This window comes from Camelina sativa, chromosome 8 (genome assembly GCF_030686135.1).
Source record: "Camelina sativa cultivar CO46 ecotype springtype chromosome 8, ASM3068613v1".
Taxonomy (NCBI): Eukaryota; Viridiplantae; Streptophyta; class Magnoliopsida; order Brassicales; family Brassicaceae; genus Camelina; species Camelina sativa.
Genome location: NC_141887.1, coordinates 10,278,362 through 10,292,563, shown reverse-complemented (window position 1 = coordinate 10,292,563; position 14,202 = coordinate 10,278,362). Strand labels below are relative to the sequence as shown.

The following is a 14,202-nucleotide window of genomic DNA, read 5'->3' as shown; positions in this document are numbered from 1 at the left end:
TTGATTGGTTTGATTATGACTTGTTTGTGATTGTTGTTTGACACTTTGAGATTTTAATGTTTATGTATAGCCCAGTAGATGGGAGAATTGCTTCACTAAATATATGTATTGCTTTTGTGTTGCAATGCAGGTAAAGACAAAGTGTGATCGTGGAATCAATGTAGTGAAGAGGAGGATTTCTATTTTTGAATAGTTAAGGCTATTCTTATGATTAAACACACTAACTTTCCCTTACCTCGATCTTTTATAACCAAGAGAGTTTTATTTCATTGATAACAAAACTGAAAAATAAAGAAAACTGAGAGAAACAGAAATGTTGATTACATTACAAGTATCACCGACTTCGCCTTATTACAAACTCATCAAACGCCGTCCCTTTATTCATAAGGTTGTTTTGATCAATGATAAAGAAGTAACAATGTTTAAGCGGAGACGATGTTGGTCACAGAGACCTTAACCATCTCAGCTTCAAAGATAATGGCATCATTCACCAAATATCCTTTCGATGTATCCTTTAAGTCTGCTATCAATATGATATTGTTCACTCCCACACCATAACCACTTCGAATCGGGTACCAAGCTGCAGCTGCAAAGAAAGAAAAATAAAAATAAATTTATATCAGTTATTCATATCATTAACTGATTTTTTACAAAGGGATAAGGATAAACATTTATTTTAGATTAGTTGTTCTCTTACAATATATTTGTCTATGGTTGGAGGTTCGTTGATTCTTTAACCGTAGATTAACGGCTCCCCAAGTGTTAGTTGCAACTGCGTTTGCCTTATGGTCTTGAGCAAATAGGAAGAGTGGAAGTGCATGTGGTCTTCCTCCTCCATCTCCTTTGGGGTTAAATCCTAGTCTCCTGATTCAACATTAACCAAAAACCGTTATTAAACAATGCCATTTCAGAATTCAAATTATCAAATATAACAGTTGCAAGCATTGTGATTAATTTGAACTTAAGTCCAAAAATATATGAATCCTGAAAAATACTAACCAGTATCGGTCTTCAACGAGGAAATCATCAGAGTAGTAGAACTTATCTTCCAAGTTAGAGAAATGAAGTATCTTCCAACTGAAAACATTGTTTGGAGGGTTTGATATGAATGTGACTTTCTCTTGTTGTTGGGCCGGCTTAACGATAAAGATCTCAGCACCAAAAGAACCAGTGTCTTGCTCAATGTACCCTTCGTTCGTGTTGTGAAATGTAGGAAGAGCAATCAACTGTCCGAATCCCCATTCTTTTTTCGCATTGTTGTATCGCTTCACTGTTCCATCTACAATCCACAAATATCTTAAAATAATTAGACTAACATTTATGAGATCCTAATCTTAGCAAAGATATGTACTTTTTTTTAAAGTACCTGTAACAGTCAAATATTTCTTTAGCTTCCCATTGTGGACAAAGAGTTTGAGATCAACATTAACTTCCCAGCCTAGTGGAAGAGACCCTGTCTCTTCGATCCTCGCATAAAGTGAAATAAAACCATTTCCACCGTCGTTTGGATTACCATTCACGTACAAAACTAATCTCCTGATTATTTTTGGTTTCCCCATCAAAACAAACTCAAAATATAGAAACAAGTAAAAAAAGTAAAGTGTGAGTGTAAGCTCTTTACCATTTGTAACCAGTAGCCTCAAAAACAGAGGATTCGTAGGGTTCTCCTCTCCCCTTAATCACTGAGAAACTTGTTATCGTCACTATCTTACTCGATGGTCGCTCATCCCTCAACACTCTTGTCACTCCTGTCAACAGATAAAAATTCCAAGAAAATCAAGAAATGGTTTTCAGTGTTCACCAAGAAAGGTTAAAGAAAGACAAGAAAGTGTACCAAGATTAGCCGTGAGACTGTAAGAACTGTTGGACTCTATTCCTCTGCCACTGTGACCTGTTTTTTTTTTCATTCATTGTTAAAAAACTATGTTCGAGTCAAGACCCGATCAATCACAAAAGAGCTTAATAAAATAATAAAAACCTGTTTAATGAGGAGCTCAGCGGAAGAGGTAGTGATGAAGAGAAAAAAAACAAGAGATATGAAACCTAGACACCATTTTTGATTATCCATGTTTTGAGATCTATTTTTTGTTTTTGTATTTTGTTTTGGGAAAGGTTCTTACACTAATATAGGCAGAGAAAGATACACGAGGGTTACTTCTTTACTTGAGTTTAGTTGCCATTATAAAACTCTGAACGTGGATTTGTCGTGGGAAAAAAAAAAAAAAAAACTCTATCTCATTCATTAAATTGTTTTTGTTTGACTTTTGATTATGTAAGGTATAGGATTCGATTTGGTTATTGTTATTTTAATGTTTTTTCCAAACACCCTGGTTATTATTTAGCAATATTTCTGTGGTTTTGTGAGAGATCTCGAAGTAGTGGGTGGCAAATGTGCAATATATAATTGGCTTTTTTTAGCGAAACGTTGTACACGAGATATTATTGTAACGATCGACTCAGTGTCACTTAATATAATCATAATTAGATTATTACTATCACCGAGGTATCCATACATGTAATAATTTAAATGAGTATCACCGATTTATCGAATTTTATATAGATACGACAACAACGTCCACGTTCAATCCAAAGGCTTTTGGATCAATTGGGGAAAGGTGTAGATGTTACATTTCATGGGCAACACGATATCAGCTGAGTATCGATCCATGTTAGTTTTATTGTACTTTAACTCTTTAATCTTTTCCTTTTTTCACAAGTATGTTTTTTATTCATAGAACAATTGAACCAAACCAACTGTAACGAGCCAAATATTTTAAAAATCTATTAAAGTAAACATATCCACTAAAACATATTGAAAGTCCAAACTCCTAATTAAGGAAATCTAATACTGAAGAAAAAGCAGTCGACAGCACAGAAGATATATGACAGAAAAAAGAAACAAATTGGTTGACACATGGGAAGCCGAAGAAGATGGAGTCTTCCATAACCGGCCGATTGTTGCAAAGCTTCAAATCTGGTCGAAGGCGTCAGAAAGCTTACTCAATTCTTGTGTCAGATCTCAAGTTTCGCCAAGAGAATTAAAGGCGAAATCTCAATTTATGCTTTGACGAGAATATGACTCCAATTTATGCAAATCTGCAATTATTCTTCATTTTCTTCTTTAAACAAATGCTTTTAATCTTCAAGGAAATTATGTAATTCACCAAACATAGACTTGCTTTCATCAAAACCACTTCGAATCCAAATTTTTTTTTTGACAAAGGCTGGTAATCCGTCGATTCAAGATAAAGTCCGATCAATTAGACAGCAATTTTCGTCAAATCCAAAACCAAAAAAAAACCAACTAGCGGCAGGAACACCAAATAGAGACCCAACCGATCTCACTATAGAAACCGATATCGTTAGAGGAAACCCAGCCACATGTGTTATAGAAACCACCTATGTCGGAGACAAAGCCGGTTACATGTGCCATAGAAGCCACATATGCCGGAGACAAAGCCAGTCACAGGTGTCAAAGAAACTGTTGAAATATGAACGTTTGGTTGCTCCTGCAAAAGACAAAAACTACAAGAATCAAATATAAACGTTTGGTTGCTCCTGCAAAAGACAAAAACTACAAGAATCAGAAGATGATTGAAGAAAAGTCAATTATCCTAGGGATTTATTAAGGCCCAACTAGATAATTATCTAAGCTTTTGTGTGTGTTGTCTTAAGTTTAATGATTAAGGTCTAAGAGGAGATCAGTAGGGTTTTTTACAGTTTTGAGGAGTTTTAGGGTGGCTTTAAGGTGTTGATATTGTACGTTTTAGGGTTTTGAGTGTTGGAGGGCATGCATCCCTTGAAAGGTCTTGAGGTATTAAATATGTGAACGTTGGTATTGTATGAAGGTATTCGAAAAGAAATGAAAATAAGTTTTTGAGATAGTATGTTCTGAAACGTTTTGAGGGAAATCAAGAGAAAGAGAAAAGAAAACCTGTTTTTGAGTGATTCTCAACATGGTAGCAGAGCTCTAGCTAATCTGTGGAACATGTGCAAGTTTTTCAAAAGGGTAGTAAAAATTCGAGTGTTATGGCGATTAATCTGCAATCGTCACAGCTTGTGGCTGTGTTTGATGATCAAAATTACGAGTTTTGGGTGGCATAGATGCGTACAACTCTTAGGAACAAGGATCTATGGGATGTGGTCAAAGAAGGTGTCCCAGAATTATCATCATCCAAAGTCTTAGAGACTCTCAGAGCAGAGCATATAAAGGAAGCTGCAAATGTGAAGGATCTCAAAGTCAAAGATACTTTCGCTCTTCATATCATTTAACATGTGGTTGCTAATTCTATCTTCGATAAAATCCTCTCTGCAACAACGGCCAAACAAGCATGGGATCTTCTGGAGTACTCCTACCAAGGTAATGAGAAAGTTAAAATGGTTAGGCTTTAATCTTTAAGAAGTGATTTTAAGAATCTGATAATGAAAAAGGGTGAGAAAGTAAAATCTTACTCATATATAATTCAACTTGTTGCTAACTAGATGAGGGCTTTATGAGAAGGTAGATCTGATTTTGATTTGGTGTCAAGGTATTGGTTTCCATGCGAAAACGTTATGCTTCTTTATCATCTCTTATGGTGGAAACAAATGATCTAAGAACTGTTACCTTTGCTGAGATTATCAGTTCTCTTGATGCTCATGAGAAAAAGTTTTTTCCGGGTGAAGAAAAAGACACAGATGGAGCGTTTGTGGCACGTTTCAATAACCAGAAATCAAAAGGCAATAAGAGGGGAAGCTCAAGTCAGTATGGCTTTAGAGAAAAAGGTGGTGCGGTGTTTTTAAAAGGGACACTCATAATGAAGAAGTCTGAATTATCAAGCATGGGAGAAACAGGTCTGAAGCCAACAACAACAATAACTTCATCAATAGAGAAACTAGACGTTGTTTCAACTATGGGAAGCAAGGGCATATCATGAGAAACTACAAAAACAGAAAATCTGAACAAGCTCAAGTAAATCAAGAACAAGAACATGAGGAGGTTAAAGAGGTAGAAGAACAAGCAAATCAAATGTTCACAGCAAGACTAGCAACTCAATAATTTTTTTTTGAAGAGGATACTTGGCTCATTGACAGTGGATGCACTCACCACATGACTCCAAACAAGCATTTGTTCGTTAGAATCTATTCAACTTTCAAGGTACCAATTCTAATTGGAAATGGAGATGTTCTTATGTCTAAAGGAAAAGTCGATGTTGAGATTATGACTTGAAGAGGAAAATGAGTCATTAGAAATGTCTTTTTTTGTACTTGAAACCACCAAGAATTTGTTGAGTGTTTCTGAGATGATTGAGAATGGAGACGAAGTTGTTTTTAAACAACACAGCTGCGTCATTCTTGACAAAGCTGGAAAGAGTATTGCTGAAGTTCAAATGATCAAGAACAGTTTTCATCTCAAGATATCTTCTATTAGAGAAACCTCAATGGTGGTGGCTCATGATATACGTGAAGGGTCGTCTCCTCAAAAAGCTTCCAACGTCAATGGTTCAAACCTGAGCAAGCTGTCATCAAACAAGCAAAATATCATGGAATCTGAGATCAAGCCTATAAAGTACCTGATAAGGAAGAATAAGTCTGAAGCTAGTAATCAGCAAGGTAATGTGTCCTTCAAGAAGATCGAGCCTACAGAGTCATCTCATCAGCAAGAGAAGAAGGTAACTTTAAAGAGTAAATGATGATGAAAAAATTTCAACAAGAAAAATCAGAGTAGCAATCACTAAATGACACAAGTCAGAGAAAGAAAATAATGCTAGAGAATAACGAGACTACTAAGAAGCAATTCAAAAATGCAGAGCATACCTATGAAGAAGGAAACCAGGATCAGGAATCAAAGTTCAAAGGATTCAATTTTCAGAACCCGACATACAAAAATAATTCAAGCAAAGAGTTGAAGATTCAACATCAAATCGAGAAAAAGGAAAGTCAGTTACATGTGTTTAAAAAATCACAAGACATCAAGTTCATCGACAACAAGTTCGGTGACATTAAGTTTGGAGATTTAACGTTTGATGAAAAGGATATTCAGAAGATGGAAAACCTCAAATCTGTGAAGATTGATGAAGAACGAAGAGAAGTGTGTGAAACTATCAACCAAGAGGGAGATAAGAGAATTGGAGAAACCAAAGGAAAATGAAGTGAGATGAAAAAAGTCCATTCAAGATGGAAGGTGAGAAATTGAACCAACCTATGAGTTATGTTGATGCTTTGAAGAGAGCTCCTCCATTGTAGACCAGAGAAACAAAAAAAAGAAGAACGCTTCAAAACTTTGAGTTGAAATCTGAAGAGACAAAAACCACAAGAATCAGAAGATGATTGAACAAAAGTCAAAGAAAGCGAATAATTAGAAGAAGAGGTTTTTGGAGAAGAAGAGCTCGAAGAAGAAGAAGAAGGTGATGTCATCAAAATGACTTGTTCTTTTGTGTTTTGGGCCTAGAGATTTATGTAGGCCCAATTTGTTAATTATCTAAGCTTTTTTGTGTGTTGTCGTAAGGTTGATGATTAGGGTCTAAGAGGAGATCAGTAGGGTTGCTTACAGTTTCGAGAAGTTGTAGGGTGGCTTTATGCTGTTGTTATTTTACGTTTTATGGTCTTGAGTGTTGGGGGGCATGCGTCCCTTGAGAGGTCTTGAGGTATTAAATATGTGAACGTTGGTGTTGTATTAAGGTATTGAAAAAGAAAGGAAAATGAGTTTTTGACAGAGAATGTTCTGAAACGTTTTGAGGGAAATCAATAGAAAGAGAAAATAAAACCTGTTTTTGAGTGATTCTCAACATGGTAGCAGAGCTCTATCTGATATGTGGAACCTGTGCAAGTTTTTCTAAAAGAGTGAAATAAAAGGGTAGTAAAAAGTTGAGTGTTATGGCGATTAACTTGCAATCCTCACATCTTGTGGCTGTGTTTGATGGTAAAATTACAATTTTTGGACGGCAAGGATGCGTACAACTCTTAGGAAGAAGGATCTATGGGATGTGGTCAAAGAAGGTGTCCCAGAATTATTATCATCTTAAGTCTTAGAGCCTCCCAGAGCAGAGCATATAAAGGAAGCTGCAAACATGAAGGCTCTCAAAGTCAAAAGATACTTCTGCTCTTCAGATCATTAAACATGCGGTTGCTGAGTCTGTCTTCGACAAAATCCTCTCAGCAACAATGGCCAAACAAGAAGGGGATCTTCTGGAATACTCCTACCAAGGTAATGAGAAAGTTAAAATGGTTAGACTTCAATCTTACGAAGAGATTTTGAGAACTTGAAAATGAAAGAAGGTGAGAAAGTCAAATCTTATTCAAATAGAATTCAAGTTGTTGCTAATCAGATGAGGGCTTTAGGAGAAGGTAGATCTGATTTTGATTTGGGTGTCAAGGTATTGGTTTCCATGCAAAAAGTTATGCTTCTTTATCATCTTTTATGGAGGAAACAAAATATCTAAGAATTATTACCTTTTCTGAGATTATAGGTTCTTTGAAGCTCATTTGAAAAAGTTTTTTTCCGGATGAAGAAGAACACATAGGTAGAGCGTTTGTAGCACGTTTCAATAACCAGAAATCAAAAGGCAATGAGAGCGAAAACTCAAGACAGTATGGCTTGAGAGAGAAAAAGGTGGTGCGGTTTTTGTAAAAGAGACACTCATAATTAAGATTTTTGATTTATCAAGCATTGGAGAAACAAGCCTAAAGTCAATAGCAACAATAACTTCAGCAACAGAGAAACTAGAAGTTGTTTTAACTGTGGAAAACAAGGGCATATCATGAGAGATTGCAAAAACAGAAAATCTGAACAAGCTCAAGTAAATCAAGAACAAGAACCTGGGAGGTAAAAGAGGTAGAAGAACAAGATATCAAATGTTCACAGCAAGACTAGCAACTCAAGAATCGTTTGAAGAGGATACTTGGCTCATTGACAGTGGATGCACTCACCACATGAGTCCAAACAAGCATTTGTTCGTTAGAATCTATTCAACATTCAAGGTACCAATTCTAATTGGAAATGGAGTTGTTCTTATGTCTAAAGGAAAAGTAGATGTTAAGATTATGACTAGAAAATGAAAAAGAGTTATCAACAATGACACTAGTCAAAGAAAGAAAATATTGCTAGAGAATAAGGAGACTACTAAGAAGCAATTCAAAAATGCAGAGCAGACCTATGAAAAAGGAAACCAAAATCAGGAATCAAAGTTCAAAGGATTCAATTTTCAGAACTCGACATACAAAAAAAAATCAAGCAAAGAGTTGAAGATTCAACATCAAATCGAGAAAAAGGCAAGTTGGTTACCTATGTTTAGAAAATCACAAGACATCAAGTTCGACGACATCAAGTTTGGTGACATTAAGTTTGGAGACTTAACGTTTGATGAAAAGGATATTCAGAAGATGGAAAACCTCAAATCTGTGAAGATTAATGAAGAACAAAGAGAAGTGTGTGAGACTATCAACCAAGAGAGAGATAACAGAATTAGAGAAACCAAAGGAAAATCATGTGAGATGAAGAAAAGTCTATTCAAGATGGAAAGTGAGAAATTGAACCAACCTATGAGCTCCTCTATTGTAGACTAGAGAAACAAAAAAAGAAGAACGCTCAAAACCTTGAGCTGAAATATGAAGAGTAACACAAAAGATCAAGAGGAAGTGTTGAAATATGATCGTTTGGTCGCTCCTGCAAAAGACAAAAAGCACAAGAATCAGAAAATGATTGAAGAAGAGTCAAAGAAAGAGAAGAATGAGAAGAAGAGGTTTTTGGAGAAGATGAGCTCGAAAAAGAAGAAGAAGGTTATGTCATCAAAGTAAAGTGGACTTGTTCTTTTGTGTTTTGGGCCTACAGATTTATTAAGGCCCAACTAGTTAATTATCTAAGCTTTTGAGTGTGTTGTCATAAGGTTAATGATTAGGGTCTAAGAGGAGATCAGTAGGGTTGCTTACAGTTTCGAGGAGTTTTAGGGTGTTGCTATTGTACGTTTTAGAGTCTTGAGTGTTGGAGGGCATGCATCCCTTGAGAGGTCTTGAGATATTAAATATGTGAACGTTGGTATTGTATGAAAGTATTGAAAAAAAATGAAAATGAGTTTTTGAGAAAGAATGTTCTTAAACATTTTGAGAGAAATCAAGAGAAAGAGAAAAGTAAACCTGCTTTTGAGTGATTCTCAATAGAAACCATCTATGCCGCAAACAAACCCGGCCACATGTGCCATGGAAGCCACATATGCCAAAGACAAAGCCAGCCATAGGTGTCATGGAAACCACCTATGCCGGAGACAAAGTTGGCCACATGTGCTATGGAAGCTATACATTCCGGAACCAAAGCTAGCCGATGTTGGTAAAGAACTGAACATCGCTAGAAGCAGGCTGACCAACCAATCATCACTGTGTAAACTGGAAGATATCAGACAGAAACCGATTAACACCAATCGGACGACGGAGCAAAAAGACGTCTCTCTTTAAAAAGATTTTAGATTTTTAAAGAGATAAGAGAGAGAGTTCGCCTATTTAATGTGGAGAGAATCAATATTTAACTTTTTAATCTATTTTAATAAATTTTTAACACGCTTTTTCGAAATGACGATTCTTTTAAAGATATATCTTAAAAAAATATATTATGCAAATAATTATAAAGTGCTTTGTTAAGATCAATTTAAATTTTAAACTAGATCAGATTTAAATCGGATGAATGATTTTATACTATATGCCTGTGTTTAAATAATTTAACTAATATTCAATTTTATGAGCGTCACATGGAAAACTATATGACAGTGAATCACTAACTCATATCTCCTTTTTAAAGAAATCTTATTCAATGATTTATTTATTTGGAATATGATACCAAAGTTACATACAATAAAACCTCTATAAATTAATACTCTATAAATTAATAAATACTATAAATTAATAAATTTTGCTGGTCCCAAGTCGGGCCAGTTTAAAAATTAACAATATTCGATAAGATGATAAGATAATAATTTTTTCGAAATCTCCTTATAAAATATGGTCCCAATAATATCATAAATTAATAATTATGTAAATTTATATATATATATATATATATATATATATATATACTGATATAATAGTGTATGTTTCTCCTAAAGCTCAATTCTATAGAACAATTGTAATGTTGTATTTTCAACCTATAATGATATCTCTAAAATATTTTATAACATGTCATACAAATAATTAAATTTAAAGTTTTAATTTTTAGATATGCATCATTTACAATTTGATAATTTGACAGATTATTAAAATAGGAGAATTGATATTATTATTCATAGATTTGAATTTATGTGTCTCATGTGTATAAGTCAATTTGTCTATAATATTTGTAATTTATTGTAAATAGTGCTTTCTAAATATTACAAGTTTAATTCCTAAACCATAAAATTTATAACATCCGAAAGTTTAATCTTATTTTGCTATAGTTGTTCTAATTCATAATTTTTTTAAAAATAAACAATTAAAAATATATCTATAAATTAATAATTATTAATTTACACTATAAAATAATAATTATTAATTTATAGATAAATTAATATCACTATAAATTAATAAAATGTCTTAGTCCCAACATTATTAATTTATAGAGGTTTTACTGTATATTGAGAATACATCACAACTAATTAAATGAGAATATACAAATGACAACCACATAACCGATCATTAAAGAAAACGATGGAGAAATGAATTTCTACCATGCTTTCAATACAAAATTTTTACTCACCAATTAATTATAAAATCTATACTTTTCCGTCACTCTCGATCAATCCAAAAGTGATGAAATCACCATCAGTTTTAATTATCTTTTCATGGTTGAGATTATAGCTGTTAATTGGGCGGTCTGTCCATGGAGGAGCCTATGTCCACATCGTTATGGATGGTTATGGTCACGCCCAAAATAATATAGTTTTAATGGACAAAAGACTATTAGGCTCACGGACCAAATGGACATAACTATTTGGACAGTGGATAACCCAAATTTCTTAAAAATTTAGGTTTTATAATTTGGGGAAAAAATGAAATTTTAGTTTCTTCAATCATTCTTCTTTGTCTCATCGTCCACGACCAATTTAGGGGAAAATCCTCTTTCGAAGAACCATATCAGTATTTTGGTTTTGGTGAAAAAATGTAATTTTATAATTTTTCCACCATATTCATGATTCTATAAGAGAAACAACAACAAAAAAAATCAGATTTTATAAAAAAAACAACAAAATAAAATTCAAATTTTATGAAAAATAAAATTCAAATTTTATAAGTAAATAACAACAAAAATAAAATTCAGATTTTATATAAAAAAATAACAAAAATAAACTTCAATTTATAATTGAAAAACAACATAAATAAAAATAGATTATCCATAGTTATGATCAATTGGAAATGGTCTCAATGGATATAAACATTTTTTTGGACTATTGCCTATTTGAAACTGTCCAACTTTCATTTATATAAAAAATGTCTAAACAGATTCGCCTAATAGTACATGGACGAACTATTTGACAGCTCTAGTTGAGACTCTACTATATCGTTGATAGTACTCAATATACTCGTAAATTGTTGATGATACTCATTACTGGATATCTCCTTTTGCATTAATTCGTTAATTCTCCGTGATTCTCCGAGTAAAACAATCCGTATCAACAATTAAAGCGAAACGCTTGGGGTTTCTTTTTGTTGGTCGTACGTTTGATTCTCGCTTTGTATTAATTATCTTATTTCAAAAGTAGTGGACATAGTATATTGGGGACACACTAAAAAAAGGCCGCAAGTATTAAGTTTGCGATTTTTATGATATAATTAGAATAGTATATTGTGGAAATGCAAACACAAACGTAAAATACGTAAAGAAAAACAAGCATGATCTAATTTGGCAAAAAAAAAAAAAAACATGTAAGAAATATACAAATGCAAACAATAAAAGCACCATCATTATTATATTATCGCATGCATATCACCAAACGTGTCGAGATAGTTTACAAAGTATTTGTTTACAACAACATCTGTCATATGTGTCGATGTAAAGCTGGCTTGCAGTTATCTTTAGTAGCTTGTATCAATTAGTGATACACTCTTTTTTTTTTGGTTAAGGAAAAAATAAGAAAAAGCTCCAATATAATTTCATATATAGATGATTTTTTCGATATGTTTTTTTTGTGTTTTGGCCGATAATTTGTAAACAAAGATCAATTATTATTGGTTAATAATAATAATAATGTACAGTACGTTACATCTTTATTATTGTAGTGAACAATATTTGTTCTCGTATTTATTGGCATAAAACACATAAGAACCGTATAACGAGGGAGTTTTCTTTTTTTCATTATTGATATACCAAACCTGAAGAGCCTGATCGGGTATTCGGATTTTTAGATTTTTGGGTTTTTGAATTTAGACATATAAAAATCGTTCGAGTTTTCTATACTATCGGATCAGGTTTAGGTATTATCCGTTCGGGTTCGGATAATTCGAGTATATCCGAATTCAAACAAATCATAAAAAAACAACTAAGATGACAAAATGGTTTAAAACACATCCATAATTGCTTAAGGTAATCTTTTTAAAATGCATTTTTACATTTAAGATTAGTTCAGATTTTTTTCGAGTTTGGATAATACCCAAACCCGATTGGGTATTCGAATCTTAGAGATACCAGACTCGATCCAATATTACTCGATCCAATATTACATACCACCTGAACCAAACTGTCTATTTCAGGTTTGGGTTTTGGGTTCAGTTAATATGTCCAGGGCTATGAAGAAGCATAATATAATACAGGAATCAACAAGTTGGTCTCTTATTACAGAGTGGTAATTGTTCCCCATATGAACGAAAAAAAAAATTGAGAAAAAGTTGCTTGATCAACAAAAAAAGCGCGGACTCACAGACAAAAAACAAAAAGAAAAGCAAAGTGACTTACCTCACAACATAGAATATGAAATTTGTCAGAAGTATTCTCTTGGTTTAGTTTCAACATGATATTATTGATATGTTTGTATAATCTTTCCTACACACATGCAGTTTAGACTTTGGGGTGCAAAACATAACAAAATTTTGAAGATGTCTCTTGAAATAGAAGACTCGCATTAATCAAGTTTTTCCGGTTTAGTGAAAAGATCAAAGAAGAATGAGTTGTTGTTTCTAGTTTTACAGATTAATTCATTTTTAAATAATTCTTTTATTTAAAACCTTTTTATTCTTTCATCCTTCAAAACATTTTCTTGATCTACTTTGCGTCTTCTACTAGCAGTTTTTAACGAACCCCAAAAATAAACAGGTAACAGAAAGCAGAGTAACCTCTTTTTTAAAAAAAAAAAAACAGTTCTGACAACCTTAACTCGAATCTCGGTATGCATGCATGCAATCTCAAAATAATTACGACAAAAACATAAGAAACTCCATGAAAACCGCAAAGGAGCCTCTTGTTATGATTAAAATCGAGAGAAAAAGACCAACAGAATGTGAAAACCACCTGCTGAACAGCCACCCCGGCGAACTGATACCAATACTGCATACCGACATATATAGAATAGACATTAACAGCAATGTTCTTCGCTTGCAAAGCCATCTGAACAGAATCCGCTTGCTCATCACTGTTATGTTACGCAAAGGAGAGCCACCACCAATAGCAGAATACACTTCTTTCGATTTCGGAGCACCGATATCACCATAGACGTACGGTGACTAGACTGTTGACAGGTTGTACAGTTGATTCCTCAGATCTTCCCCATCGGCAGGTTCATAGGGGAGTTCTTAGCATTTTGGTGAAAAAAATAAATCAGAAAAAAAGAAAAAATCTAAGAACTCTCCTTGTATAGTATACCCATTTGTGATCTAACAGACGATACGTGTCGGCATTGTATTGGTCGAACAAAAAAATTATTTCTTTCGTTCTCTCTCTTTCTCTCGCGATTGCGAGAAAACGAAGAATTGTATTTGGAATCGAAGGGTGTGGAGGAAGAGGAGATTGCGGTCGGAAGAGATGCTCATCATCGTGAATTGATGACTCGGCCGTGTCCCATCGCGATAGATTGAATCGTGAATCGGCTCCGAGAAGTTGTAGGAGAGGCGATTTAGAATCGTGAATGGTGAATTGGGAGTCCACTCAATCGGAAGAGATTGAATCAATTGGAAGCAGAGGGTAAGTTTCTCAATCCTAGCTTCATTGTTTTGCTTATGATTGTTGTTCTGATTTAGCTGCTCAGTTGAAATCGTTGGCTTTTTACAAAAGTT

At 33.8% G+C, this 14,202-nt stretch overlaps 1 protein-coding gene and 2 long non-coding RNA genes across 7 annotated transcripts; all 3 read right to left on the bottom strand.

Moving 5' to 3' along the window:
• Nucleotides 1-242: 242 nt before the first annotated feature.
• On the bottom strand, nucleotides 243-2,088 carry LOC104706955 (uncharacterized). The gene is made up of 7 exons (XM_087461911.1): nucleotides 1,973-2,088; nucleotides 1,835-1,886; nucleotides 1,622-1,748; nucleotides 1,367-1,536; nucleotides 1,000-1,279; nucleotides 698-864; nucleotides 243-586 (listed from the first exon to the last, which is right to left on the bottom strand). The coding sequence occupies exons 1-7, from the start codon at nucleotides 2,066-2,068 to the stop codon at nucleotides 423-425; spliced, it is 1,056 nt and encodes a 351-aa protein (XP_087318037.1). The 5' UTR covers nucleotides 2,069-2,088; the 3' UTR covers nucleotides 243-422.
• Nucleotides 2,089-4,115: 2,027 nt separating this feature from the next.
• LOC147939892 (uncharacterized) lies at nucleotides 4,116-4,592 on the bottom strand. The gene is made up of 2 exons (XR_015564544.1): nucleotides 4,453-4,592; nucleotides 4,116-4,352 (listed from the first exon to the last, which is right to left on the bottom strand). It is a non-coding gene; the product is annotated as an uncharacterized LOC147939892 (long non-coding RNA).
• Nucleotides 4,593-4,927: 335 nt separating this feature from the next.
• LOC104706953 (uncharacterized) lies at nucleotides 4,928-9,435 on the bottom strand. 5 transcript variants are annotated; one of them, XR_015564540.1, is made up of 7 exons: nucleotides 9,112-9,435; nucleotides 8,908-8,986; nucleotides 8,519-8,644; nucleotides 8,264-8,377; nucleotides 6,531-7,178; nucleotides 6,182-6,274; nucleotides 5,221-5,498 (listed from the first exon to the last, which is right to left on the bottom strand). It is a non-coding gene; the product is annotated as an uncharacterized LOC104706953 (long non-coding RNA). The 5 variants fall into 5 exon arrangements; XR_015564541.1 differs by lacking the exon at nucleotides 8,908-8,986 and having other exon boundaries at nucleotides 9,112-9,414; XR_754518.3 differs by lacking the exons at nucleotides 8,908-8,986; nucleotides 9,112-9,435 and having other exon boundaries at nucleotides 8,519-8,741.
• Between the last annotated feature and the right edge of the window lie 4,767 nt (nucleotides 9,436-14,202).